The 26,849-nt window shown below is 36.1% G+C and overlaps 1 protein-coding gene across 1 annotated transcript; it reads left to right on the top strand.

The window, feature by feature from the left end:
* The first annotated feature begins 543 nt into the window (after positions 1 to 543).
* On the top strand, positions 544 to 21,535 carry LOC149777517 (transmembrane protein 45B-like). The gene is made up of 2 exons (XM_089942104.1): positions 544 to 625; positions 5,073 to 21,535. Exon 2 carries the CDS (start codon positions 5,113 to 5,115, stop codon positions 6,076 to 6,078), a length of 966 nt encoding a protein of 321 aa, XP_089798230.1. The 5' UTR covers positions 544 to 625; positions 5,073 to 5,112; the 3' UTR covers positions 6,079 to 21,535.
* The last annotated feature ends 5,314 nt before the right edge of the window (positions 21,536 to 26,849 follow it).

Here is a 26,849-nt window from a genome sequence, read left to right as displayed (position 1 = left end):
GATAAGGGATTTTAGTTAGGGACATTCTTAGATCATGTACAATTTCCTCAAGTACAATATCCCAAAATATTCAGCCACAGTACATAAAAGTAAAATAGTGGTACACCAACATTCTCTCCATTGCACATATTGCAAATATAAAGAACTTAACGTTACACCTGTCACTCACATAATTTCAAAATAACCGTAGAGCGGTCCCCAAAAGGCTAATCACTAAACCCATCAGATATGTATTCCTACAGCCATTTCTGCGGTTATTACTTTGTTTGGCGGAAATGGCCGAGCGCTGTTCCGATGAGTAGGATTTAAATATAAGTTGTGAATGTATTTGATGAAACGTGTTCTCAGTTACATATCTGCTGACATTTTTTTAATATCTTGTGAATTTTATTAAATTTTGCAATTCAGTGTTGTTCATTTATTGAATAGAGAGATATTTGACTTTGATGGACTTTCACTTTCCGATCATTGGCGGAAATGCCTGATTCGTTCTCTGTAGATCTGATGCAAGGATGTAATGAGATGTATTCCAAGTGAAGTTCCTGCGACTGGCGATTAAGCCGAGAAATGGATAGTCGTATGTCTTAAGGAGTCAGGTTTCTTGCCATTCACCACAGATGTTTACGTATGTTGACAAATAGCAGAGTTTTTAATTTTGTATAGACATGGGATAAAACAGACGTTCTATCATAAATTATGATCTTTAGATTAAACAATCACAATCAAGTAAATTACTTGTAAGTCACAATTAGTAGGTCTCATGTAAAGTCCGACTCCTACATCATAACTGCTGATATATATGTTGTGTGCGTCATAGCACTAAAACAAAAATAACATGTTCTATGGCTTGCATTATAGGACTAGTCTCCTGTACTGAGTAGTGATTTTGAAATGGAACCGTCAAATTCACGAATTATGTACGAATTGAGATCGTAATTTGGACCTATTAAGACGTAACTGTCAAGGGTTGAGACTTTTTTAAATTCATAATATGCTTTTACAGTTTGGGTACACTTATAAAGACTTATAAAAATGGTACTAACAGCTACCTCGCTTGGCGCTCAGCATTAAGAGGTTATCCTGACACTGGTCCGCCTGGTGGCAGGATAATGTGACTGGGTGGGACATTATGTTACATGTCTGCGGCATGATGCCTCAGTGTTAGACATCACTATAAACTGCCACACTGCAGACATCGTAGCAATATGACTTATTTTTTTTTAAAGTTACGCTAAAAATCCAAATCACACACACAGTTTTGGTACACCATTTGTAGGTTTTATTTTAAAAGTCATAAAGGTCATTTCTACATTCAGTTTAGATTATTTCAGTATTGGCTGTCATTTATTTCAGAAATTGATTTTACAGATCTGAAAATGGCAGTTATTCACTTTATTCGGATCCTTATACATTCATGTTCCTCTGGAAGATCCTTATTTACATGCCCTTAAGAAGAAAACACAGAAAAATCAAGGTTAAAGTATTTGGATGAGACCAACCTAAAGGTGTGATCGAATACAATCCAGATTGAATGTTATGCACTGTGATGTGACAATGAAAGCTACACATTTTGATAAACAAATCCATATTATCTTATATTGTGACGATTGGACTCGATGTGCTGTTTTCTTCAGCCAATTTAATACCTGTTCACCACTGTAAAAGTCAATAGTGATTGATAATTTTCATCTGGAGGTTTCAGTAATCAGGATTGAATTGACTTTTGTTAAACAAAGTTAGTAGTATATTTTTAAACAACAATTTTTATTTAATTGAGTAAATATGCATACAAGACCTGTTTGGATTTTTCTATACAAGATGAACTTACAAAAAATGCAAGGGTGAGTAGTCTGGTTTGTTGCATCCAGTTGTGACTATACCTTGGGAAGGTCACCCACAATATTAATTAAGTTGTTTTGGAAACCATTAAACTGATGTAGATTCTAAAATTGATTAATATTTTTTTCTACAAAAGTTTTAAAAAGAAGCAAAAATACCATGCTTTACTATGATAAAAATATAAAGAATCATTAGAAATCGACGTGTCTATACCTATAGCTCAAGGCATAGAGGTTACATAAGTAGTAATGTCACAATGAAAGCTGCAAATGTTGAAAATAATTCGTTTCTACTTGGTTATATTGTATTAGACCCAATTTCCAGTTTCCTTGCCCAAGTTTAGCACCTGGCCGCCATGGTGAAAGTCCATTAGCAATTAGTAATTATTATATGGAAGTTTCTTTGATGACATTTTAAGTGCAGACCATTCAGCAGTCAGGATTGATTCATCTTTTGTTAAACTATATTAATATTAAATTTTTGAACAATATTTAATATTTTATTTAATTTGAGTAAATGTACTTACATGACCACATTGACTTACACCTTACCAGATAAACTATGCAAAAGTTGATAGTTACAAAATTTATTTTTCCTTGAACAGACAAGAGATTTTAATTCTTTACAACAAATACTAATGACAGTATCATCAGAAAACCAAAGTGATACATTTTCAAAATTTGTAGTCATTTATGTAAAATAAGCATTTTTGAAGGATGACACTGCTAGGTCATTATGACGTTGCACCAAACAAATCAAGACCAGGGATTTGAACTTTAATGGGATGGATTGGTAGTGGAGTGAAGGACAGGAGGGCACAATGTTGTTTTAATTGTATGGAAGAAAGCTTAACATGGTTCTGTACATTTCTTGTGTTCAGGCATCCATACCAAAAATTACGAAAAGCTTAGCAAAGGATAACTTACACTGAACACTTCATGAAACATTTGTCTATCACTGCTATCCTGTAACTTCAGATCTTGTGGACAGTGTTTAAATCATGCTTGTAATAAATTCATTATTGTTTTGCGAATCAATTAGTGCATTTCATACCTTTGTAGCTTTTTATAATTTTTTGTTGTTTTTACACCTAACACAATAGCTTCAGAAAATGATCCATGCAGGTATCCTCTCTTGCCATTTATGTAACACATAACAGTCACCTACCATGCCCGAGCAAGGAAAACTATGCTGTACTGCTCTCAATTACATTTGTTTTGCATCACAATCTACATACCTGTGGAACCAGTCATTTTACATATAACTACTGTCTAGGTACAGTATATACAAGTTTAGATAAGAAGTTTCTATTGCTCTATATATTTGAAGATCTACCTTCATTATTATTCTTAATTTTTATCTGTATTTTTTTGTTTACATACTGTTGTTTTTTGTTGTCTCCCTTGTGAATTAATGCAGTAAAGTATTTGCCCTATACATGTATACCCACCTCATCTTTGACAGAAATTTCTGGTCATTATTTTTCTTCAAGAGCTTATTACATATTTGGTTAATGAGACCTTGAATAATATCTTTAGAACATTATTAAAGAATAACATGAACCTAAGACATGTTGGTGACTGATATATTATGACTGACATCAAACCAACATTGCAACATTTTAATTTTTAGTCTGTGTGAAATGAAACTATACTCTGTTGCACCAACACCATAAGTTCTGCATCACAGACCTGGACCAGACTTTGTGTATTGCATTTTGGGTAAGGAAGAAGCCATTTGATTTCGGAGTCAAAAGTTCCGAGGTCAAGCTCATTGCTCCTGACAGAATGAAAAAAATTTGCACAGAATTTCATTTCATGACTATGTACCATTACAGGAGTTTGTCAAAGACTCATATATACATAGATGATATTTCTCTATAATTACAGATTAAATATTCACTTCATTATTAATGGAGATAAACATATTTACTTTTATCTGAATGTAGGATATTAGTTTTCCATTTGGCAAATCATCTATGTATTGTTTACAAAATAAGTGTTGCTGGTCAGGTAGACCGTTAACTTGATTTTGGACAAGTTTGTATTTTTTAAAATTTTTAAAGTAGCTTTAACAAATTTAGTCATATCCCTATGATGTCTGTTGTGTGGCTGTTATAGTGATGTCTAGTACTGGGGCATCATGCAGCAGACATGTAGCATGATGTCCCACCCAGTCACATTATCCTGACACCAGGCTGACCAGTCCTAACGTGAACCTCTTAATGCTGAACAACAAGCAAGGCAGCTGCTTATACCATTTTAAAAGTCTTTGATATGACTCAGCTGGGGTTCGAACCTGAGACCTATTGCGTCCAAAGCTGATGCTGTAGCCACATAGGCCACTGGAGCAGTTGATTTTGGAAAAAGGTCAATTACAAAATACGGATATACATCTTAACATTTGGAGCAGAATCAGTCTTATTGATGTGTTCTGCTCATCAGTTTGGGTGGATTAATTTATTCAAATTATTATTCACTAGAATTACAAAGTGCTCAATAATATTCTTGGACTGGAACAAATTTGGAATTATAGTTAAATCAGACAAGGACAAATTTGGATTATAATATTTTGATGCATCAAAAGACACATTATTACACTCCAGTTCATTGGCACATTAGTATATTTGAGACTACAGGCACATCAACACATTCAGTATTAAAATTTATTTGGAATACCACTATCAGTGGAATTCAATTGCAACTTCATACACTTGGACTTGTGATAGAACATTTAGGATTATTTGGGATTTAATTCACTATCCTGTTAATTCATTTTAAATCTTCAGTTGTTTTTGCTCTTTTCTGTTACTTATTTTAAGACCATCAAATCATAACACTATATATATATATATATATATATATATATATATATATATATATATATATATATATATTGCAAATTCTCTCAAGGCTTAAATCCTATACAACTTTAGTAGAAAGATGTTTGTTATAAGTTGTTTCTGGTTTGCTTAAGTTGTTAGGTTGCATCTGAAATGAGATGCAGTTCTTTCAGGATTCTATAGTAATAAAATAATTTGTATACTGATGACTGCCAACTTTGTTTTTTTTTTTAAAAATATAATGATTATGTGTATCTTGATATATTCATAATGTAAGTGTTTGCACTGAATTCTTTGCATTAAAGTAATAAAATTATATTGGTGGGTGTTTTTCCCCTCATCACTTGTGTAAATACAAATGTTGATTAACTGTATTTTCCTTTTTTTATAGGTTGTTTGTGTGAAAAGTATTTCCTGGACCATCCATCAAAATGGATTCCCTGTTGTATGTAAACAAAATAGCGACTGGATTATTCTACATTGTAATAGCTGTATGGTGGATGATACAGCTGTCAAAGAGATACTGGTATAGTAAACACAGACACTTTGAGTTCACCAGCTCAGTTACCTACCCTTGTTGTAACAGATGTCATCGATGTTCAGTAGAGGGAGCTTTGAAACTGACAGCTAGTCTCATTTTGGTGGTAGTAGATTCCTACGGCTTAATGTACTCACCCACAACAGAGTTTGAAACCTTGAGACATTATCAATCAATTGCTCAAGTAACAGTCTTCATTATTTTTTCTGCATCTGGTTTTGTCGATATTTTGTATCAGTGTAATCGGAGATTGGTGTTTCCAAGCTTGGACTATATAGTATTGTTGCTTGCCTTTACAGCTCAGTCTCTTGTCTCAAGTTACGATGTCGGTGATAATTCATCATGGGCGGACATAACCGACTCGTTAATGATGTTTTCTGCATTTGGTGCTGCTTTCACAGTTCTTCTTGAGTTAAAACAGAATGATTTCATTTGGTTTGCAATTCTTCGAGCATTCTTTACATTAGTTCTTGGAACATGGATGATCAATGCAACATTTTTTTTAACATCGAATACATCTCACAATGGCACAAGTGCAGTAGCTGATGCAAAATCGACAGCTAAAGGAGCCATGAACTTCAATATGATGAAAGCCAACATGCACACGAATAAGTCTGCTCTACTGATGGAAGATATGGATTGGGAAAATTCCCCGTCATTGGTTCTGGCTATGATGTATTCATGGCATTGTTTAGCCAATGTTATTGCATTGGGAATTATTTGGATAATCACGCACAGATTTGTGTCAAGGAATAAATGCTGTTGCATCCCTATTGATGAAGAGATTTCTGGCCGCTTTGAAAATAGAGTGCATTTTGATTATCATTTCCTTGCTCACCTTGATTCTGATTTAGACTGAAAAATTTGTCTTAATGGAGAACAATTTTTCTATCGGAGTACTACTATGAATTCACTATTTGTAGATATCACAGTTCTTGGTTTTGCAGAAAGTTACTTTTTATCAGTGCTTACATTGATGGATACTATTCAAATGGGGAAAAGGACAATAACTCCTATTATCTTTACTGATGGATCAGTATTTTTTTTGATCTATCAATATATTCATTGTAGCTGCTGACATCCAGGAAAATTGCTACATGTACCCACAAATGATGGTAAAAACAGTTTATTTCTAGTCTCTGTATGCTAGTACGTTGTCAGTGTAAACCTGTTGTTTGTGTGTTTTTATGTATATCATTTAACAGCACACCAGCACAGTCATGGCTATATAGTGCAGAGTAACTTGAGTAAGTCAAGTTTTGGATATTAAATGTAGTCATTTAAAAGTCCCAAGATATTTTCACCTGGAGCATCTCCACAATGTGCATCCCACAGTACAAATGATTCTTCTCTCGGTCACTGCAATGTGCATGAGGTGTTTTACATTGCCGAGCTTATGGCAGTAAGACATGGTATCAGTTCTCTCTTTATTGGCTTTTCTGTTTTTCCAAAATCTGTCCATTGATTTGCACTAGAGATTTTAAAAAAATGATTACCAATGTCTGTACCAGCTTTTCACTGTAATGTCTTCTTATTTGTACTAACTTGAATATCTGCACTAACTTGAATAATCTACAAGCAAGGAGACTTCTTGGTTTTTGCATGAAGACCTTGTCATTCATTACATTGTAATCATTTTATTGGTTGATTACCCAATTGTGTGGCTTTTGTTGTTGCTACAAACTGCAGATTTAAAGACACGATGGACACTGATGAAGCTGTTGAGATAAAGAACCTCATCTCTGATTCATGGACATCAATAGTGATAAAAATGCAGTTTTTGTATGCATGTCAAAAGACTGAGCATCTTTTATGTGTCTAGTTGTCCACCATCTACAGCTACCAAATTTTGTGGATGGCTTGCATTTGGGGTCTGAAAGGATCCTGTCATTTTCAGGCTTAAAAGTTAAAGTGTCAAGGTCACTGATTGAGAGAAGGTTTCCTAATAATAAGTTATGTTCTCCACCATATACAGTTACCATACTTGGTGTATAGGTTGCCTGAGGGCCAAGGAAGAACCTTTTAGATTTGTGACCCCAAAGGTCAAGGTCATTTTGTCTCAAAGAAGAAAATGGTTTATGCACAGTAACGAAAGTTCTTCATCATTTATTGTTACAAAACATAGTAGATGAATTGCACTTGGTTTAAGGAAATACTGTATTGATTTTGGCATTAAAAGGTCAGTTATCAAGGTCATTTTGACTAAATGATTAAGAAAGGATTTCAGCAAAATGACATTAGTTCTGCATGGCATACCTCAACCAAACGTTGCGGAGGGTTTGTACCTGGGGTCCAGAAGAAGACTATTGATTTTAGGGCCGGTGGTCAAAGTCACTGACTGAAATAAGAAAAAAGTTTTCTGCAAAGTACTATTAGTTTTAAATCACAGACTGGCCCAAACTTTTGTAGATGGCTTGCATTTAGGGTAAGGAAGAAGCATGTCAGTTTGGGGACTAGAAGGTCAAAGATACATAGAAAACTGTTAAATATGGTATAAGCCTATAATGTGTCAATCTTGGTACTCTTATTTACAAGTGGCAGTAGTATACATAGTTGTTTTATAAGAGAAGGGCAGCAGTATACAAAATTTGCTTTTTAGACGGGGCAGTTTTATACCAAATTGCTTTATAGAGAGGGGCAGCAGTGTAATTGCTTTATCGAAAGGGTAGCAGTATGCCAAGTTGCTTTATAGAAAGGGGCAGCAGCATACCAAGTTGCTTTTTAGAGCTGGGCAGCAGTATACCAAGTTGCTTTATAGAGAGTGGCAGCAGTATATCAAGTTGCTTTATAGAGAGTGGCAGCAGTATACTGAGTTGCCTTGTAGAAAAGGGTAGCAGTATATTGAGTTGCTTTGCAGAAAGGGGCAGCAGTATACTGAAGTTCTTTTTAGAGAGGGACAGCATTATACAGAGTTGCTTTATAGAGAGTGGCAGCAGTATATCAAGTTGCTTTATAGAGAGTGGCAGCAGTATACTATGCTGAGATGCTTTATAGAAAGGAGCAGCAGTATACTGAGTTGCTTTGTAGAAATGGGTAGCAGTACACTGAAGTGCTTTGTAGAAAGGGGCTGCATGATACTGAGTTACTTCATAGAAAGGGGCAGCAGTATACTGAAGTGCTTTGTAGAAAGGGGCAGCAGTATACTGAAGTGCTTTGTAGAAAGGGGTAGCAGTATACTGAGCTGCTTTGTAGAAAGGGGCAGCAGTATACTGAAGTGCTTTATAGAAAGGGGCAGCATGATACTGAGTTACTTTATAGAAAGGGACAGTAGTATTCTAAAGTGCTTTGTAGAAAGGGGTAGAAGTATATTGAGTTGCTTTGTAGAAAAGGGCAGCAGTATACTGAAGTGCTTTGTAGAAAGGGGTAGCAGTATATTGAGTTGCTTTATAGAAAGGGGCAGCAGTACACTGAAGTGCTTTGTAGAAATGGAAAGCAGTATACTGAGTTGCTTTATAGAAAGGGGCAGCATTACACTGAAGTGCTTTGTAGAAAGGGACAGTGGGCTACTGAGTTGCTTTGTAGAAAGGGACAGCAGTACACTGAAGTGCTTTGTAGAAAGGGGCAGATGGGCTACTGAGTTGCTTTGTAGAAAGGGGCAGCAGTATACCAAATTGCTTGATAGAGAGTGGCAACAGTAAACTAAGTTTCTTTATTGAAAGGGAATGCAGCATACTGAGTTGCTTTATAGAAAGGGACAGCAGTGTACATTGAGGCTTTGTAGAGAGGGTCATCAGTATGCTCAGTTTCTTTATAGAAAGGACAGTCTTATACTGTGGAGCTTTATAAAAAAGGGATTATCATACAGTTTTAAGATTCTTAGATCTGATTTTTAAAACCAGCACTGTGACTTCATCACTTTTGTAGGCATCATTTTTTTGTCCTTTTGCCAATATTTATATTTTTGTTGATATCGGTGGTTGCTGACAGTATTTACTGCAAACATATTTTATGCAGGCTATTTAAATTTGCAGTGCACACAGAATCCACCGAAATTGGACTCCACAAATAAAGGTTACTTCATATTCTAATCCACATTTGCATTTGTTGAAGAAAGTAAATTGAACAAAAATGATTGAAAAGATTATCAACATTAAGATTTTTCTTGTACTTTCAGTATGTTTTGTTCCTTTCAGATATTTTTCCATAACTTTTTTCTAATCTTTTTAACTTAATCAGACAGGACATCCTTTATATGGGTAATATAAATAGCAGTATTGTTGATTGTTTGGGACATCCACTATATGGGCTGTATAAATAGCAGTATTGTTGATTGTTTGGGACATCCACTATATGGGCTGTATAAATAGCAGTATTGCTGATTGTTTGAGACACCCACTATATGGGCTTTATAAATAGCAGTATTGTTGATTGTTTGGGACACCCACTATATGGGCTGTATAAATAGCAGTATTGTTGATTGTTTGGGACACCCACTATATGGGCTGTATAAATAGCAGTATTGTTGATTGTTAGGGACATCCACTATATGGGCTGTATAAATAGCAGTATTGCTGATTGTTTGAGACACCCACTATATGGGCTGTATGAATAGCAGTATTGTTGATTGTTTGGGACACCCACTATATGGGCTGTATAAATAGCAGTATTGTTGATTGTTTGGGATATCTACTACATGTACTGTATGAATAGCAGCATTGCTGATTGTTTGGGACACCCACTATATGGGCTTTATGAAAAGCTGTATTGTTGATTCTTTGGGACACCCACTATATGGGCTGTATGAATAGAAGTATTGTTGATTGTTTGGGAAATCTACTATATGTGCTGTATGAATAGCAGCATTGCTGATTGTTTGGGACACCCACTATATGTGCTGTATGAATAGCAGTATTGTTGATTGTTTGGGACACCCACTATATGGGCTGTATGAATAGCAGTATTGTTGGTTGTTTGGGACACCCGCTATATGGGCTGTATGAATAGCAGTATTGTTGATTGTTTGGGACATCTACTATATGGGCTGTGTGAATAGCAGTATTGTTGATTGTTTGGGACACCCACTATATGGGCTGTATGAATAGCAGAATTTTTGCTTGTTTTGCTGAAGAGTCAGGAAGTAAGGTGGCATGTGGTTAGCCTTCCAGACTCGTTCTTATTAAGTTGCATGTTTAGATCCCACCAAAGCCATCCAGGGTTGACTGTTTTAGTACATCTCTGGGCAAATCCATTTACTCTAATGGCCTTGGCACTAAACCATTTTTTATTTATGATGTGCTGTTGTACACCGTCCAATCAAATCAGTTTACATGGAAAATTATATTGTCTCAAACTCACATGACACTTAAGCAGCTAATGTGCCAACTTGTCAAGAAAATGTTGCTATTTTCTTATCAAACAAGATATTGTCATTATTTTCTCATCAAAAAAGAAATTATAGCTATTGTCAAACTGTCATGTCAAAGTAAGAATTACAGCTTTGCAGTAGAACATTATTGTGGTATTTGGAATGTGTTATAATCTCTCTCAATTTTGTGAAAGCAGGAATTTGCCCCAATTTAATTTTCTCTTAGGGTGTTAAAGGTCCCGAAAGGTTGGCTTTATTTTTACAAAAAGCCCTGATTTCCTTCATTGTTGTCTTTTTTGCTTTTGTATTTCAGTGTTTGCATTTACAACATTGATATCTAAGTCTACATTTGTTTTCTAGTCCTGTGTTTTGGACTTGTGGATATTATTAAGTGGTATTCTTGATATTGCTCCATGTATCAGTAATACCAGCAAAGACTGAAATACGATTCAAGACTATGTATCAGAATTTCACCATTGCAAATTATTTTTTTGTGGTCTTCAAAGCAAAATACATATTTAAATGTGCTTTTGAGTTGTTTTTATTGTTCTGTATTTGTTAGTAATGACAATGAATTTATATTAAGTGGCTGTGTCCTTTCAACTTTTGTGTACAATGAAATACAATCAAAATTTAAAGTGTATGATAATTTAAGAGTAATGTTTGTTCAGAACTTTTATATCTGTTGATATACTTACATATACCAGTATATTTACTGCAGATGTCATTTGATTTTTTTTTACCCCATGCCATATACATGTTTGACTGTTTTGTCTGTGTTCTTTAGTGTGCCATGTAAACAGGTTCATTTTTTGTATTGAAATTGCCACTAAAATCTGTTTTCTCTTTAGCTCTGTCAGATATTTTTCCCCTTATGCATTTGGATTATGTTGTCATTACATATATATTTATACATTTGGCAGCATTTGTACAGGATTCATTACTGTTACAATCCATGCCAATTTTTAAAACTGAGTAGGTGCACACAAATTGCACACAGCTGATTTTCCTATCACATTCAGTTAGTTTAACAAAAAGCTCTGATCTGATTTTGCAAGCACCTGATTTATAAATCAGATGCTATAATCAAGTGCTTGGCAAGTGACTTTTAAATCAGATGTCGTAATCAAAAACATGATAAGTGATTTATAAATCAAACACCATAATCAAGTGTTTGGTAAGTGACTTATAAGTCAAATGCTATAATCAAATGTTTAATTAATGCTTAATTAACATGTACTGTAATGTTTGGCTATCAGGTCAGGTAACTAACAATTTTTGTGACTTCAATTCAGGATTGTTTAGCCAGGGATGCAGTATCAAAAGAGGGCATCTTACATAACAAAGCCGGTGGTTCTTTCTGGGGTTTTCCCGGGTTCTTCCTCCACCATTAATACTGGCCGCCATATATAGCCTATCGTGTGCTGAAAAATGGCGTTAAACCCCACAACAACAACAACATAACAAAGCTGGTTTTTTTAATATTAGCCTATTTAGTCTAGTCATAAAATTGTCAGTGAAAGAGTATTTGCAGTTTTCAAAATTTTGTAGGTATGTTGTTGCTGTAGTAATCATGTGGAGAGGGTGTCTTCCACCTCTGTGATCCTTGGGTGGGGGTCAGAGGTATTTTGGTCCGTCATAAAATGGCCAGTGAAAGAGCAGTGAAAATTTTAAAATCTTCGTAGTTATGTTGTCTCTGCAGTAAGCATGCTTGAGAGGGGTATCATCCATGTCTTCCACCTTGCTGATCCTTGGGAGAGGTTAGAGTTATGATATACCAAAATTGTATTTACAGTTACATTTTCAAATATTTTCTGACCAAACTTCTTGTAATCAATCTTAGCTGGAAGCCACAACATATATGTGATGGACTTAATTATGACCTATGGGTCAGTGTCTTGGGTTGGGGTTGAGTAATGTTGGAGGCATTTTGGAATATGCATAGAAAAGTATGGGAATTTATTTTGGTGAGACATTGAAGATTTGCTGGATTTGGCATGCGGTTTTATATCAATGAGGTCATGATTGCCTGTTCTTCCCAAAACAAGTTCCTCTGTTCAAGACCCTGTCAAGCTAATGATTGTAACTTTAGTCTGGACCGTTGTGATGTACCCATTGCTAATAAGATTGGATAGTCTTTTATTGCCTTTTAAATGTTCATTCATTAGTACCTTTGTTAATATGTTCATGTGCTTGTTTCTTAATTCATTATGTCCTCAATATTATTGTTTTACCTACACTCGAAAAAGATAAGTTGGTGCATTTTTGAGTGACTTTTTTATTTTCAACCATTTATTACATCCTCAAAATCATGGACTCTATTTCATCTGCAGTGATGATAATTTATATGCAGATGTATCTCAAGGAGAATAACTTAACCATATAAAAAGTAGGTCAGTGTGTTCCATTTTTATTCTTGAGTGATATTTGTATTTCAAGCAGTTTGTTACATCCCTGTAGCATTATCCCTGTTGTATATTTAGACTGATCAGACGTTGTTTCAACCCCTAGAGAGGATTCTGCTATATTACCGTGATTAGGGCCACATGGTGACCCCAATAGTTTAATTTGAAATACATCCAGTTTGAAAGTTAGTAACTCATGCTTGCTATAACCTTGTAATCATTCTGTTGATTGGAACAGTCATTTTATCTTTTACCTTCCTGGAAGTTGTCTTGTTCATACAAAAGTCTAGCATGCTTTTAAGTACATTTAAGCATGAGTATTCAGATTCTCAAATATGTGTGCATTGTTGACAAGTGAGCAGTCAGTTCAAAATCATAGTGATGAATTCCTTCCTTAATTATGACAATGTTTTTGACTAATTGTTTGGATAGTTGACATTACATATTGGTAATGACTGATAAACACATTTTGTATTCTAAATTTTTTTAATTGCACCCTTGTCTTGAGATACATTTGCCAGGGTATGCTTTGAGTCTAATGCTAAATGACATTTTCAACAAATTCTCTTCATATCAAATGAATTATGCTTTTTTTTTTTTCTCAATAATATAGTTTTAATTGTGTTGAAATTCTAGTATATTGACTTGTCTTCTTGGCAAATATGATGTAAATAATTTCTATCCTTTAGAAAGAACTTTGATGTGAAACTAACAGAAGGTGTCAGGTGATCATAGAGTATCTTCATTTCAACAACATTGTAAGTAAGAAACAAAATTATTATATTGCAGTGTAAATTTAATAATTTTACATGAATAACCATATAAATTTGTTGGATGTAGATGCTCACTCTTGTATGTAAAGTTTTTGTAAAAAGAAAAAAAAAACCCACATCAGTAGCAACAACTACTGCTACTGTTACACAAAAAAGCATTTTTCTGCCAAACAATAACACAATTATTTAACTTATTTGTTGTTTACATGGTACACAAACCTGCATAATATTATTTTTGGTTTACACTGCACACAAACTTCTATAATTTTTATTTTGGTTTACACTGTACACAAACTCATAAAATATAAAAAATGTAATCTGCTGTAAAGAAACATCTGAATATATATTGCAACAAAAATCATGGGTGGTGATGGCTGGTGGTAGGTTAGAACCTTTATGCTGTTACAAATTCTTCCCAAGATGCTGTTTTTGCTGTGAAAATTCCGAGTTCTATGGATGGTAGCCTCAAAGTTTTGTTGTTGGATTTTTCAGTGTTGAACTTCGTATGCTGATGCAACTTAATGAGTTGTTAATTGTGGTTTTATTTCCCTTCTTCACTTGGCTGTTGGACTCTCAAACACTGGGTAACTAGTTTAATTCTTCCAGACTGGTTGGACTGTTGTGGGGTATCGCTTGGTAAAGCACTTCCATTGCTTCAGCATTATATTTTCAAACCCAGTCGGTATGTTAATGATTACTCAAAGCATGATCCCGTTGCCATGGGGATTTAGTGATACGAGTAAACACCCTGCTAACATTATCATATTTTAATGGGCTTTTTTTATTTAATTAAATGCAACAGCTAAATATACTGATCCAGAGTTGTTAAATTTTGATAATACAGGCAGAGGCATTTCTCATTATCAGCAGTCAATGCCTGTTGTATATTAGTAATATTTTTTTTAATGGCCAATTCCTTTAGTGTTGGAACTCAAAATACTGGGATTTTTCAAAATAATTTTTTTAATTAAAGACTAAAGAGTAGCTATATGCAAAGATATGTAGTTGCACAAGGGTCCCCATCACATAGTAATGCAAAGATATGTATTTACAGGGGAAGGTTCCATACACATAGTAAAGCAAAGATATGTATTTACAGGGGAGGGTTCCATACACATAGTAATGCAAAGATATGTATTTACAGGGGAGGGTTCCATACACATAGTAAAGCAAAGATATGTATTTGCACAAGGGTCCCATACACATTGCAGAGCAAAGATGTGTATTTATGCAGGTAAGGGTCCCATACACTTAGTCAAGCAAAGATGTGTATTTATGCATGGAAAGGTTCCATATACTTTGCAAAGAAAAGATGTGTATTTTTGCACGGAAGGGTTCCATATACTTTGCAAAGCATAGATATGTATTTTTATAAGGGTCCCATACACATAGTAAAACAAAGTTTGTCAGTCTTGCTTGCATAAACTAAGTTTTACTCTATGTACTCTGTCGTTACAGCACTTTGTAAGATGGTTTATCTTTTTTGTAATATAAACCTTCAGGAAAGTTTTATTGTGACAGTTTTGGAATAGAATATATCATTTTTTCAAAACTTGGGGTGTTTGACCTAAGGCAAATTGGGTCATAAGTACCACATTAATTAGCTTCAGCTGTGACACAGTACAAGGCATCATACACAATACAAGGCATAATACACAATACAAGGCATCATACACAATACAAGTCATCATACACAATACAAGACATCATACATAATACAAGGCATCATGCACAATACAATGATTCATGCATAATAATAAAAACCCAGATTGAAATGTACAGTTTAACCATCTGAACATATAAGAAAGAAAAAAGGTTTACATTGCAAGATTAATAAACCCTGCTGTATAATGTGCAAGAGCCTAACCTGTCATACATAACACAAGGCATCATACACATAATAAACCCTGCTATATAATGTGCAAGAGCCTAACCTGTCATACATAACACAAGGCATCATACACATAATAAACCCTGCTATATAATGTGCAAGAGCCTAACCTGTCATACATAACACAAGGCATCATACACATAATAAACCCTGCTGTATAATGTGCAAGAGCCTAACCTGTCATACATAACACAAGGCATCATACACATAATAAACCCTGCTGTATAATGTGCAAGAGCCTAACCTGTCATACATAACACAAGGCATCATACACATAATAAACCCTGCTGTATAATGTGCAAGAGCCTAACCTGTCATACATAACACAAGGCATCATACACATAATAAACCCTGCTATATAATGTGCAAGAGCCTAACCTGTCATACATAACACAAGGCATCATACACATAATAAACCCTGCTATATAATGTGCAAGAGCCTAACCTGTCATACATAACACAAGGCATCATACACATAATAAACCCTGCTATATAATGTGCAAGAGCCTAACCTGTCATACATAACACAAGGCATCATACACATAATAAACCCTGCTGTATAATGTGCAAGAGCCTAACCTGTCATACATAACACAAGGCATCATACACATAATAAACCCTGCTGTATAATGTGCAAGAGCCTAACCTGTCATACATAACACAAGGCATCATACACATAATAAACCCTGCTATATAATGTGCAAGAGCCTAACCTGTCATACATAACACAAGGCATCATACACATAATAAACCCTGCTATATAATGTGCAAGAGCCTAACCTGTCATACATAACACAAGGCATCATACACATAATAAACCCTGCTGTATAATGAGCAAGAGCCTAACCTGTCATACATAACACAAGGCATCATACACATAATAAACCCTGCTATATAATGTGCAAGAGCCTAACCTGTCATACATAACACAAGGCATCATACACATAATAAACCCTGCTATATAATGTGCAAGAGCCTAACCTGTCATACATAACACAAGGCATCATACACATAATAAACCCTGCTATATAATGTGCAAGAGCCTAACCTGTCATACATAACACAAGGCATCATACACATAATAAACCCTGCTATATAATGTGCAAGAGCCTAACCTGTCATACATAACACAAGGCATCATACACATAATAAACCCTGCTATATAATGTGCAAGAGCCTAACCTGTCATACATAACACAAGGCATCATACACATAATAAACCCTGCTATATAATGTGCAAGAGCCTAACCTGTCATACATAACACAAGGCATCATACACATAATAAACCCTGCTATATAATGAGCAAGAGCCTAACCTGTCATACATAACACAAGGCATCATACACATAATAAACCCTGCTGTATAATGTGCAAGAGCCTAACCTGTCATACATAACACAAGGCATCATACACATAATAAACCCTGCTGTATAATGAGCAAGAGCCTAACCTGTCATACATAACACAAGGCATCATACACATAATAAACCCTGCTATATAATGTGCAAGAGCCTAACCTGTCATACATAACACAAGGCATCATACACATAATAAACCCTGCTATATAATGTGCAAGAGCCTAACCTGTCATACATAACACAAGGCATCATACACATAATAAACCCTGCTGTATAATGAGCAAGAGCCTAACCTGTCATAAAAAATTCATTTGTATTCTTTTATTGTATGTTTCAAGTCAATCCCCCGGTAGTTTAGTCACATTTTTATATATGCATGCTATATTTTTGGAAAATTTAAGCTTTTTTCATGGTGCATCTGTTTATTTTTGCTTAAAACGTGGCCAGTATAGTTGTAATGATGGGCCAGTGTAGTTGTAATCATGGGCCAGTGTAGTTGTAATAATGGGCCCTTGTAGGGAAGGGATCATTCTGATTAGCATTACCATATTTTACCCAGGTAACAAATGCGTCCATTAATGCCAAAAAATTCCAAATATGCACACCTGCATTATAATGTGCTAACAGTTCACAGTGTATACTTTTCATGTTTGACATCATAAACCTTGACCTGCCAGTACATTATGTGATGGCACATTTGTGCATAATATACTAAGTTATCTCAATAATGTAACCTGTCTTTTTACCAATTAACCCATAAGTGTCTTGAGTGAGAATATTTTATTTATGGATCAGTGAAAAATGTATTAATTTATCTAACCAAATAGTGTTACAGTAAATGGACATGCATCAGATAAAGAAAACTTCAACAACTAATGTAAACAAGATATTTATCAATGGATAGATTTTATATAACAGTTAACAAGATACACTTAGCTATATTTTCTCAGTCAGCACATTGGGATCTACTACATCTGGATCTGTGTTAAGCATGCAGGCAAAATATTATAAAATTTAGGAGATTTGAGCAGTGTTGTACACATACTGGATATGTGTTAAGCATGCTGGCAAAATATTATAAAATTTAGGAGATCTGAGCAGTGTTATGCACATACTGGATATGTGTTAAGCATGCTGGCAAAATATTATAAAATTTAGATCTGAGCAGTGTTATCTACATACTGGATATGTGTTAAGCATGCAGGCAAAATATTATAAAATTTAGGAGATCTGAGCAGTGTTATACACATACTGGATATGTGTTAAGCATGCTGGCAAAATATAAAATTTAGGAGATCTGAGCAGTATTATACACATACTGGATATGTGTTAAGCATGGTGGCAAAATATTATAAAATTTAGGAGATCTGAGCAGTGTTATACACATACTGGATATGTGTTAAGCATGGTGGCAAAATATTATAACATTTAGAAGATCTGCACAGTGTTATCCACATACTGGATATTTCCAAATCATGCAGACAAAATATTATAAAATTTAGGAGATCTGAGCAGTGTTATCTACATACTGGATATGTGTTAAGCATGCTGGCAAAATATTATAAAATTTAGAAGATCTGCACAGTGTTATCCACATACTGGATATGTGTAAATCATGCAGGCAAAATATTATAAAATTTAGGAGATCTGAGCAGTGTTATCCACATGCTGGACATGTGTTAAGCATGGTGGCAAAATATTATAAAATTTAGGAGATCTGAGCAGTGTTATCCACATACTGGATATGTGCAAATCATGCAGGCAAAATATTATAAAAGTTGGGAGATCTGAGCAATGTTATCCACATACTGGATATGTGCAAAGCATGCAGGCAAAATTTTATCAGATATTAGCAGTGTTATCCACTGACTGGATATGTACTAAGCATGCTGGAAAAATATTTGATCTGGGCAGTGTTATCCACTGACTGCATATGTGCTAAGCATGCTGGAAAAATATTAGATCTGGGGGCAGTGTTATCCATGGACTGGATCCTGTTAAGCATGCTGGCAAATTGTTAGCAGATCTGAGCACTTTTATCCTCAGACCACTAGTTTGGACAGGGTACAGGTTTCCTGTCAGGATGTTTTAAGTATGATGCAATCTCTTCTTAGGTTTCCATAAGAACACTGGTGCATTTGAAATAATATTCTCACTGCATTTTAAAAATATAGTTAATAATACCAGATGGGTGCTCAAAAGTGCATGTTGAATGTTAACCATATAGTGAAACTCTTGACATTAAGACAAATCAGCTCCCAAAACAGGCAGGGTGTCACCTTTGGAAGGAAGGATGCATCACCCTCCTAGAACAGGCTTGGGTCAACACTAAGTATTTGTATTTTGGTATGGATTTTACGGAAGAAAATACAGTGAAACCTGTTTTATCAAACCCTCAATATCAAGGACACCAGATCTTAAATGACTGATAAACAATTTTATTGAAACAGAAACTGTTTGCAAAGGACACTTAAGACACTGCATAATTTGATTTTTATTTAAACGTGAGTCCTTTATTTAACAATGAAATGCACAAGTAAACTGAAAGGTTAATAAGTGATGACCTTTGTGAGCATGTGACTCTTTTAAAGAAGTCTCTGTTATGTCATGTTTTGCTAATCTATTTATGGTACAGGTCACAGTGTCTTTGTGTCTTCTTGTGGATCTCTTAACTCCGCTTACCTTTGCATGATTTACTTGTAGTAGTGTTGGTGTTCTCTAAAACCTCGAAAGCAAACCAAAACCATACTTAGATAGAACAAAGTTTCAGAAGAAAAAAATTAAACAAATTACAGGTCCTATTCTAACAGTATTAATGGCATTTGTGAAAGAGATGCCAGGCAGGGTTAGAATAAGTCTATGACTGGGACAAGAAAAAAAAAAGCAATATAGCTGATCATGTAGAATTATTTATTGTTTGCGACACACTCTACATCTGAGCATGTATTTTGAGGTCTTTGCAGCCTTGATGAGACTTGATTTTGAGGCCTTTGCAGCCTTAGAGGGACTTGATTTTGAGGTCTCTGCAGCCCTGATGGGACTTGATTTTGAGGTCTTTGCAACCTTGATGGGACTTGATTTTGAGGTCTTTGCAGCCCTGATGGGACTTGATCTTGAGGTCTTTGCAGCCCTGATGGGACTTGATCTTGAGGTCTTTGCAGCCCTGATAGGACTTGATTTCATAATTACAAAATATAAAAGGAAAAGACTTTTGGTTTTCTACAGTGTCTGTTATAAACTGGCTTATTCATGTTTTTCTTGCCATTGATGTACAGTTTTATATTTTTATCTTTAATATCATGCATATATGTATGTAGTTCTTGTTTATGTATTTTTATACACTTTTACATTATAAACAACAACATTTATTGTATTATATTTGTTGAATAGGTTTGTTTAGTGAAACAAGTTTTATGTTTTAGTGTGACTTGCAAAAAAGAATTTTCATTGTTTCTTAAAATGTAGATTGTATCACTTTCATGCACATTTAAAAATTTTGCTGTTCAGGTTGTATCTTAAAAATGAAGATTTTTAGGTACATGTAAAAATGCTTAGAGAATAGAAAAGAAAAACAAGAACTTCAGTGGAGGCATTTATACCAAGAATCAAGACTGCAGGCTATGTATTTTAATTTTGACAGGCATATTTGACTTCATGCATCATTTAAAAAAAAAAAAAGAATCAGTTTTTGTAATTAGGGCACTGATCAATGAAATCAGAGCAGAATCTTATAGTAATCATATCAATCCATCCATCTGCCTGTCTGTCAACAATTTGCTTTCTACAAGGTAACTTTACTGTAAGTAATTGAATTTCACCAAATTTGGTATACAGCTCAATAGCACTTAGACCTCAAAAGAGTTTGTATTTCCAACCTTGTCATCAGTTAGTGGAGATATGCCCATAGCTTTTGTGTTTTGGTAGATTTCCAGTATTCTCTGACACAATTTACAGGAATTATTCTCCTGTTGGTTTTCACAGCACAACCGTACCAAGCTTTGTTGGATTTCAGCTGAATTTGTCATGAGTTTGATTTCCACCATATCCTGTGATATCATTTGCAGGAGTTGTGACCCCAGGATACCCATCCTCATGATTTCAATATCCATTGCATAATTTTATCAAGGTTTGTTGGATTGCAGCCATATTTAGCATATGGCTTTATACTGATCAGACCCTGAATGAATTTGATTTTCAGTGTAAAACTACATTTAGAGAAGTTATGGCCCTTGATTTGATTTCCTCCTAACTCGGGTTTCTTCACCATAACTTAAGTTAGGATTGTTTAATTTAGATATATTTAGCATGTACCTTTGTATTGATCCATACATCCATCCACTCCCAAGATTAAAGTTAACAAAAAGGTTTTGTTCATTAAGCTCAGTGTTATCTTTTTTACATTTCTAAAATGGGGGTTTGACAGAAAGAGCATTCTTTCTTAATCTCATTTAATAGTGGTAAATATTTAATTATTATTTTATTTCTGCATGTAATTATTTTCTGACACCAAATTTAAGAGAGAAAAGTACATTTTCATTCATTTTCTTAATGTCATAATACTTGGATTAAACTGATTTACATTCATGAGGTTTTGTTTTATTTTTGTGGATTGGTTTTAATGGCACATTTAACATCTATTGGCTGTATCATGCAGAAGAAATGGGAGCGAAATTCCTCTCCCAAGGTCACACCAAGGCAGCCAACCCAGGCTGATACAGAACCCATGCATCTTTCTACCTAAATTAGATAAAGGCATTTTCAAGATCCCATATTCCAAAATATGTTAGAAATGAACCTTTTTAACCAACTGCTGGTATTTGAAGGCTATTACTATAAAAAAAATCCTTTAAACAACTTCTGCAAAAAAAAAACTACTCAAATGAATGTGATAAAATTTGACAATGTATCCTGTCAAAAAGACCTTTCAGGTTTGTCCCAATGATACTGTCATAAAGTCCTTTCAGGTTTATCCCAATGATACTGTCATAAAGACCTTTCAGGTTTGTCCTAGTGATACTGTCATAAAGACCTTTCAGGTTTGTTCCAATGATACTAATCCAACATAAAATTTGACAATGTATCCTGTCATCAAGACCTTGCAGGTTTGTCCCAATGATCCAACATTTTGACAATATATTCTGTCATAAAGACCTTTAAGGTTTGTACCAATGTATAATGTATCCTGTCATAAAGACCCAAGTTTCAGGCTTGTCCTAATGATCCAACATAAAATATGCCTACCATTACTAGAAGTTGAAAAATATAATTTGAGCTACAACAAAATGCTGAGCCAGTTTTAAAATTTTTGACAGAAAGCATTCAATCCACAGTGAGGCCTTTCTTTGTTGGCCATTGATGTTAATGTGCCATCGGATATACATGCAGATAAATAAAAATTGGAACAGTTGTTTCTGTAACATATACCATCAACAGCATTAGAAGAAATTTTTATGGAACACTCCAGTTTGCCCATATTTCATGGCAAACTTCTTGCATGTGGCCATTATGTAGATTAGAGCCAGCAGATTGTTCTTGGTAAACATCTTGCATGTGGCCATTGTGTAGATTAGAGCCAGGAGATTGTTCTTGGCAAACTTCTTGCCTGTGGCCATTGTGTAGATTAGAGCCAGGAGATTGATCTTGGCAAACTTCTTGCCTGTGGCCATTATGTAGATTAGAGCTAGGAGATTGTTCTTGGCAAACATCTTGCCTGTGGCCATTATGTAGATTAGAGCCAGGAGATTGATCGTGGCAAACATCTTGCATGTGGCCATTATGTGGATTAGAGCCAGGAGATTGTTCTTGGCAAACTTCTTGCATGTGGCCATTATGTATATTAGAGTCAGGAGATTGTTCTTGGCAAACTTCTTGCATGTAGCCGTTGTGTAGATTAGAGCCAGGAGATTGTTCTTGGCAAACATCTTGCATGTGGCCATTATGTAGATTAGAGCTAGGAGATTGTCCTTGGCAAACTTCTTGCCTGTGGCCATTATGTAGATTAGAGCCAGGAGATTGTTCTTGGCAAACTTCTTGCATGTAGCCATTGTGTAGATTAGAGCCAGGAGATTGTTCTTGGCAAACATCTTGCTTGTGGCCATTGTGTAGATTAGAGCCAGGAGATTGTTCTTGGCAAACATCTTGCATGTGGCCATTATGTAGATTAGAGCTCGGAGATTATTCTTGGCAAACTTCTTGCCTGTGGCCATTATGTAGATTAGAGCCAGGAGATTGTTCTTGGCAAACTTCTTGCATGTAGCCATTGTGTAGATTAGAGCCAGGAGATTGTTCTTGGCAAACATCTTGCATGTGGCCATTGTGTGGATTAGAGCCAGGAGATTGTTCTTGGCTAACTTCTTGCATGTAGCCATTGTGTAGATCAGAGCCAGGAGATTGTTCTTGGCAAACATTTTGCATGTGGCCATTATGTAGATTAGAGCCAGGAGATTGTTCTTGGCAAACTTCTTGCCTGTGGCCATTATGTAGATTAGAGCTAGGAGATTGTTCTTGGCAAACTTCTTGCACGTAGCCATTGTGTAGATTAGAGCCAGGAGATTGTTCTTGGCAAACTTCTTGCATGTAGCCATTGTGTAGATTAGAGCCAGGAGATTGTTCTTGGCAAACTTCTTGCATGTAGCCATTGTGTAGATTAGAGCCAGGAGATTGTTCTTGGCAAACTTCTTGCATGTGGCCATTATGTAGGTTAGAGCCAGGAGATTGTTCTTGGCAAACTTCTTGCCTGTGGCCATTATGTAGATTAGAGCCAGGAGATTGTTCTTGGCAAACTTCTTGCCTGTGGCCATTATGTAGATTAGAGCTAGGAGATTGTTCTTGGCAAACTTCTTGCCTGTGGCCATTATGTAGATTAGAGCCAGGAGATTGTTCTTGGCAAACATCTTGCATGTGGCCCTTGTGTAGATTAGAGCCAGGAGATTGTTCTTGGCAAACATCTTGCTTGTGGCCATTGTGTAGATTAGAGCCAGGAGATTGTTCTTGGCAAACTTCTTGCATGTGGCCATTATGTAGATTAGAGCCAGGAGATTGTTCTTGGCAAACTTCTTGCCTGTGGCCATTATGTAGATTAGAGCCAGCAGATTGTTCTTGGCAAACATCTTGCATGTGGCCATTATGTAGATTAGAGCCAGGAGATTGTTCTTGGCAAACTTCTTGCATGTGGCCATTGTGTAGATTAGAGCCAGGAGATTGTTCTTGGCAAACTTCTTGCCTGTTGCCATTATGTAGATTAGAGCCAGGAGATTGTTCTTGGCAAACATCTTGCATGTGGCCATTATGTGGATTAGAGCCAGGAGATTGTTCTTGGCAAACATCTTGCATGTGGCCATTATGTGGATTAGAGCCAGGAGATTGTTCTTGGCAAACTTCTTGCATGTGGCCATTATGTATATTAGAGTCAGGAGATTGTTCTTGGCAAACTTCTTGCATGTAGCCGTTGTGTAGATTAGAGCCAGGAGATTGTTCTTGGCAAACATCTTGCATGTGGCCATTATGTAGATTAGAGCTAGGAGATGGTTCTTGGCAAACTTCTTGCCTGTGGCCATTATGTAGATTAGAGCCAGGAGATTGTTCTTGGCAAACTTCTTGCATGTAGCCATTGTGTAGAGTAGAGCCAGGAGATTGTTCTTGGCAAACATCTTGCTTGTGGCCATTGTGTAGATTAGAGCCAGCAGATTGTTCTTGGCAAACTTCTTGCCTGTGGCCATTATGTAGATTAGAGCTAGGAGATTGTTCTTGGCAAACATCTTGCATGTGGCCATTATGTAGATTAGAGCCAGGAGATTGTTCTTGGCAAACTTCTTGCATGTGGCCATTATGTAGATTAGAGCCAGGAGATTGTTCTTGGCAAACATCTTGCATGTGGCCATTATGTGGATTAGAGCCAGGAGATGCTTCTTTGCAAACATCTTGCATGTGGCCATTATGTAGATTAGAGCCAGGAGATTGTTCTTGGCAAGCTTCTTGCATGTGACCATTATGTGGATTAGAGCCAGGAGATTGATCTTGGCAAACATTTTGCTTGTGGCCATTGTGTATATTAGAGCCAGGAGATTGTTCTTGGCAAACTTCTTGCATGTAGCCGTTGTGTAGATTAGAGCCAGGAGATTGTTCTTGGCAAACATCTTGCATGTGGCCATTATGTAGATTAGAGCCAGGAGATTATTCTTGGCAAACTTCTTGCCTGTGGCCATTATGTAGATTAGAGCCAGGAGATTGTTCTTGGCAAACTTCTTGCATGTAGCCATTGTGTAGAGTAGAGCCAGGAGATTGTTCTTGGCAAACATCTCGCATGTGGCCATTGTGTGGATTAGAGCCAGGAGATTGTTCTTGGCAAACTTCTTGCATGTAGCCATTGTGTAGATCAGAGCCAGGAGATTGTTCTTGGCAAACATTTTGCATGTAGTCATTATGTAGATTAGAGCCAGGAGATTGTTCTTGGCAAACTTCTTGCCTGTGGCCATTATGTAGATTAGAGCCAGGAGATTGTTCTTGGCAAACTTCTTGCACGTAGCCATTGTGTAGATTAGAGCCAGGAGATTGTTCTTGGCAAACTTCTTGCCTGTGGCCATTATGTAGATTAGAGCCAGGAGATTGTTCTTGGCAAACTTCTTGCATGTGGTCATTATGTAGATTAGAGCCAGGAGATGGTTCTTGGCAAACTTCTTGCCTGTGGCCATTATGTAGATTAGAGCTAGGAGATTGTTCTTGGCAAACTTCTTGCCTGTGGCCATTATGTAGATTAGAGCCAGGAGATTGTTCTTGGCAAACTTCTTGCATGTAGCCATTGTGTAGAGTAGAGCCAGGAGATTGTTCTTGGCAAACATCTCGCATGTGGCCATTGTGTAGATTAGAGCCAGGAGATTGTTCTTGGCAAACTTCTTGCATGTAGCCATTGTGTAGATTAGAGCTAGGAGATTGTTCTTGGCAAACTTCTTGCATGTAGCCATTGTGTAGATTAGAGCCAGGAGATTGTTCTTGGCAAACTTCTTGCATGTGGCCATTATGTAGGTTAGAGCCAGGAGATTGTTCTTGGCAAACTTCTTGCCTGTGGCCATTATGTAGATTAGAGCCAGGAGATTGTTCTTGGCAAACTTCTTGCCTGTGGCCATTATGTAGATTAGAGCTAGGAGATTGTTCTTGGCAAACTTCTTGCCTGTGGCCATTATGTAGATTAGAGCCAGGAGATTGTTCTTGGCAAACATCTTGCATGTGGCCCTTGTGTAGATTAGAGCCAGGAGATTGTTCTTGGCAAACTTCTTGCATGTGGCCATTATGTAGATTAGAGCCAGGAGATTGTTCTTGGCAAACTTCTTGCCTGTGGCCATTATGTAGATTAGAGCCAGCAGATTGTTCTTGGCAAACATCTTGCATGTGGCCATTATGTAGATTAGAGCCAGGAGATTGTTCTTGGCAAACTTCTTGCATGTGGCCATTGTGTAGATTAGAGCCAGGAGATTGTTCTTGGCAAACTTCTTGCCTGTTGCCATTATGTAGATTAGAGCCAGGAGATTGTTCTTGGCAAACATCTTGCATGTGGCCATTATGTGGATTAGAGCCAGGAGATTGTTCTTAGCAAACTTCTTGCATGTGGCCATTATGTGGATTAGAGCCAGGAGATTGATCTTGGCAAACATCTTGCTTGTGGCCATTGTGTAGATTAGAGCCAGGAGATTGTTCTTGGCAAACTTCTTGCCTGTGGCCATTATGTAGATTAGAGCCAGGAGATTGATCTTGGCAAACATCTTGCATGTGGCCATTATGTGGATTAGAGCCAGGAGATTGTTCTTGGCAAACTTCTTGCATGTGGCCATTATGTATATTAGAGTCAGGAGATTGTTCTTGGCAAACTTCTTGCATGTAGCCGTTGTGTAGATTAGAGCCAGGA

Source organism: Sinohyriopsis cumingii, chromosome 18 (assembly GCF_028554795.1).
Source record: "Sinohyriopsis cumingii isolate HCF-2022 chromosome 18, ASM2855479v2, whole genome shotgun sequence".
NCBI lineage: Eukaryota > Metazoa > Mollusca > Bivalvia > Unionida > Unionidae > Sinohyriopsis > Sinohyriopsis cumingii.
The sequence above is the reverse complement of the archived record's forward strand: the minus strand, read 5'-3'. Positions and strand labels throughout refer to the sequence as shown.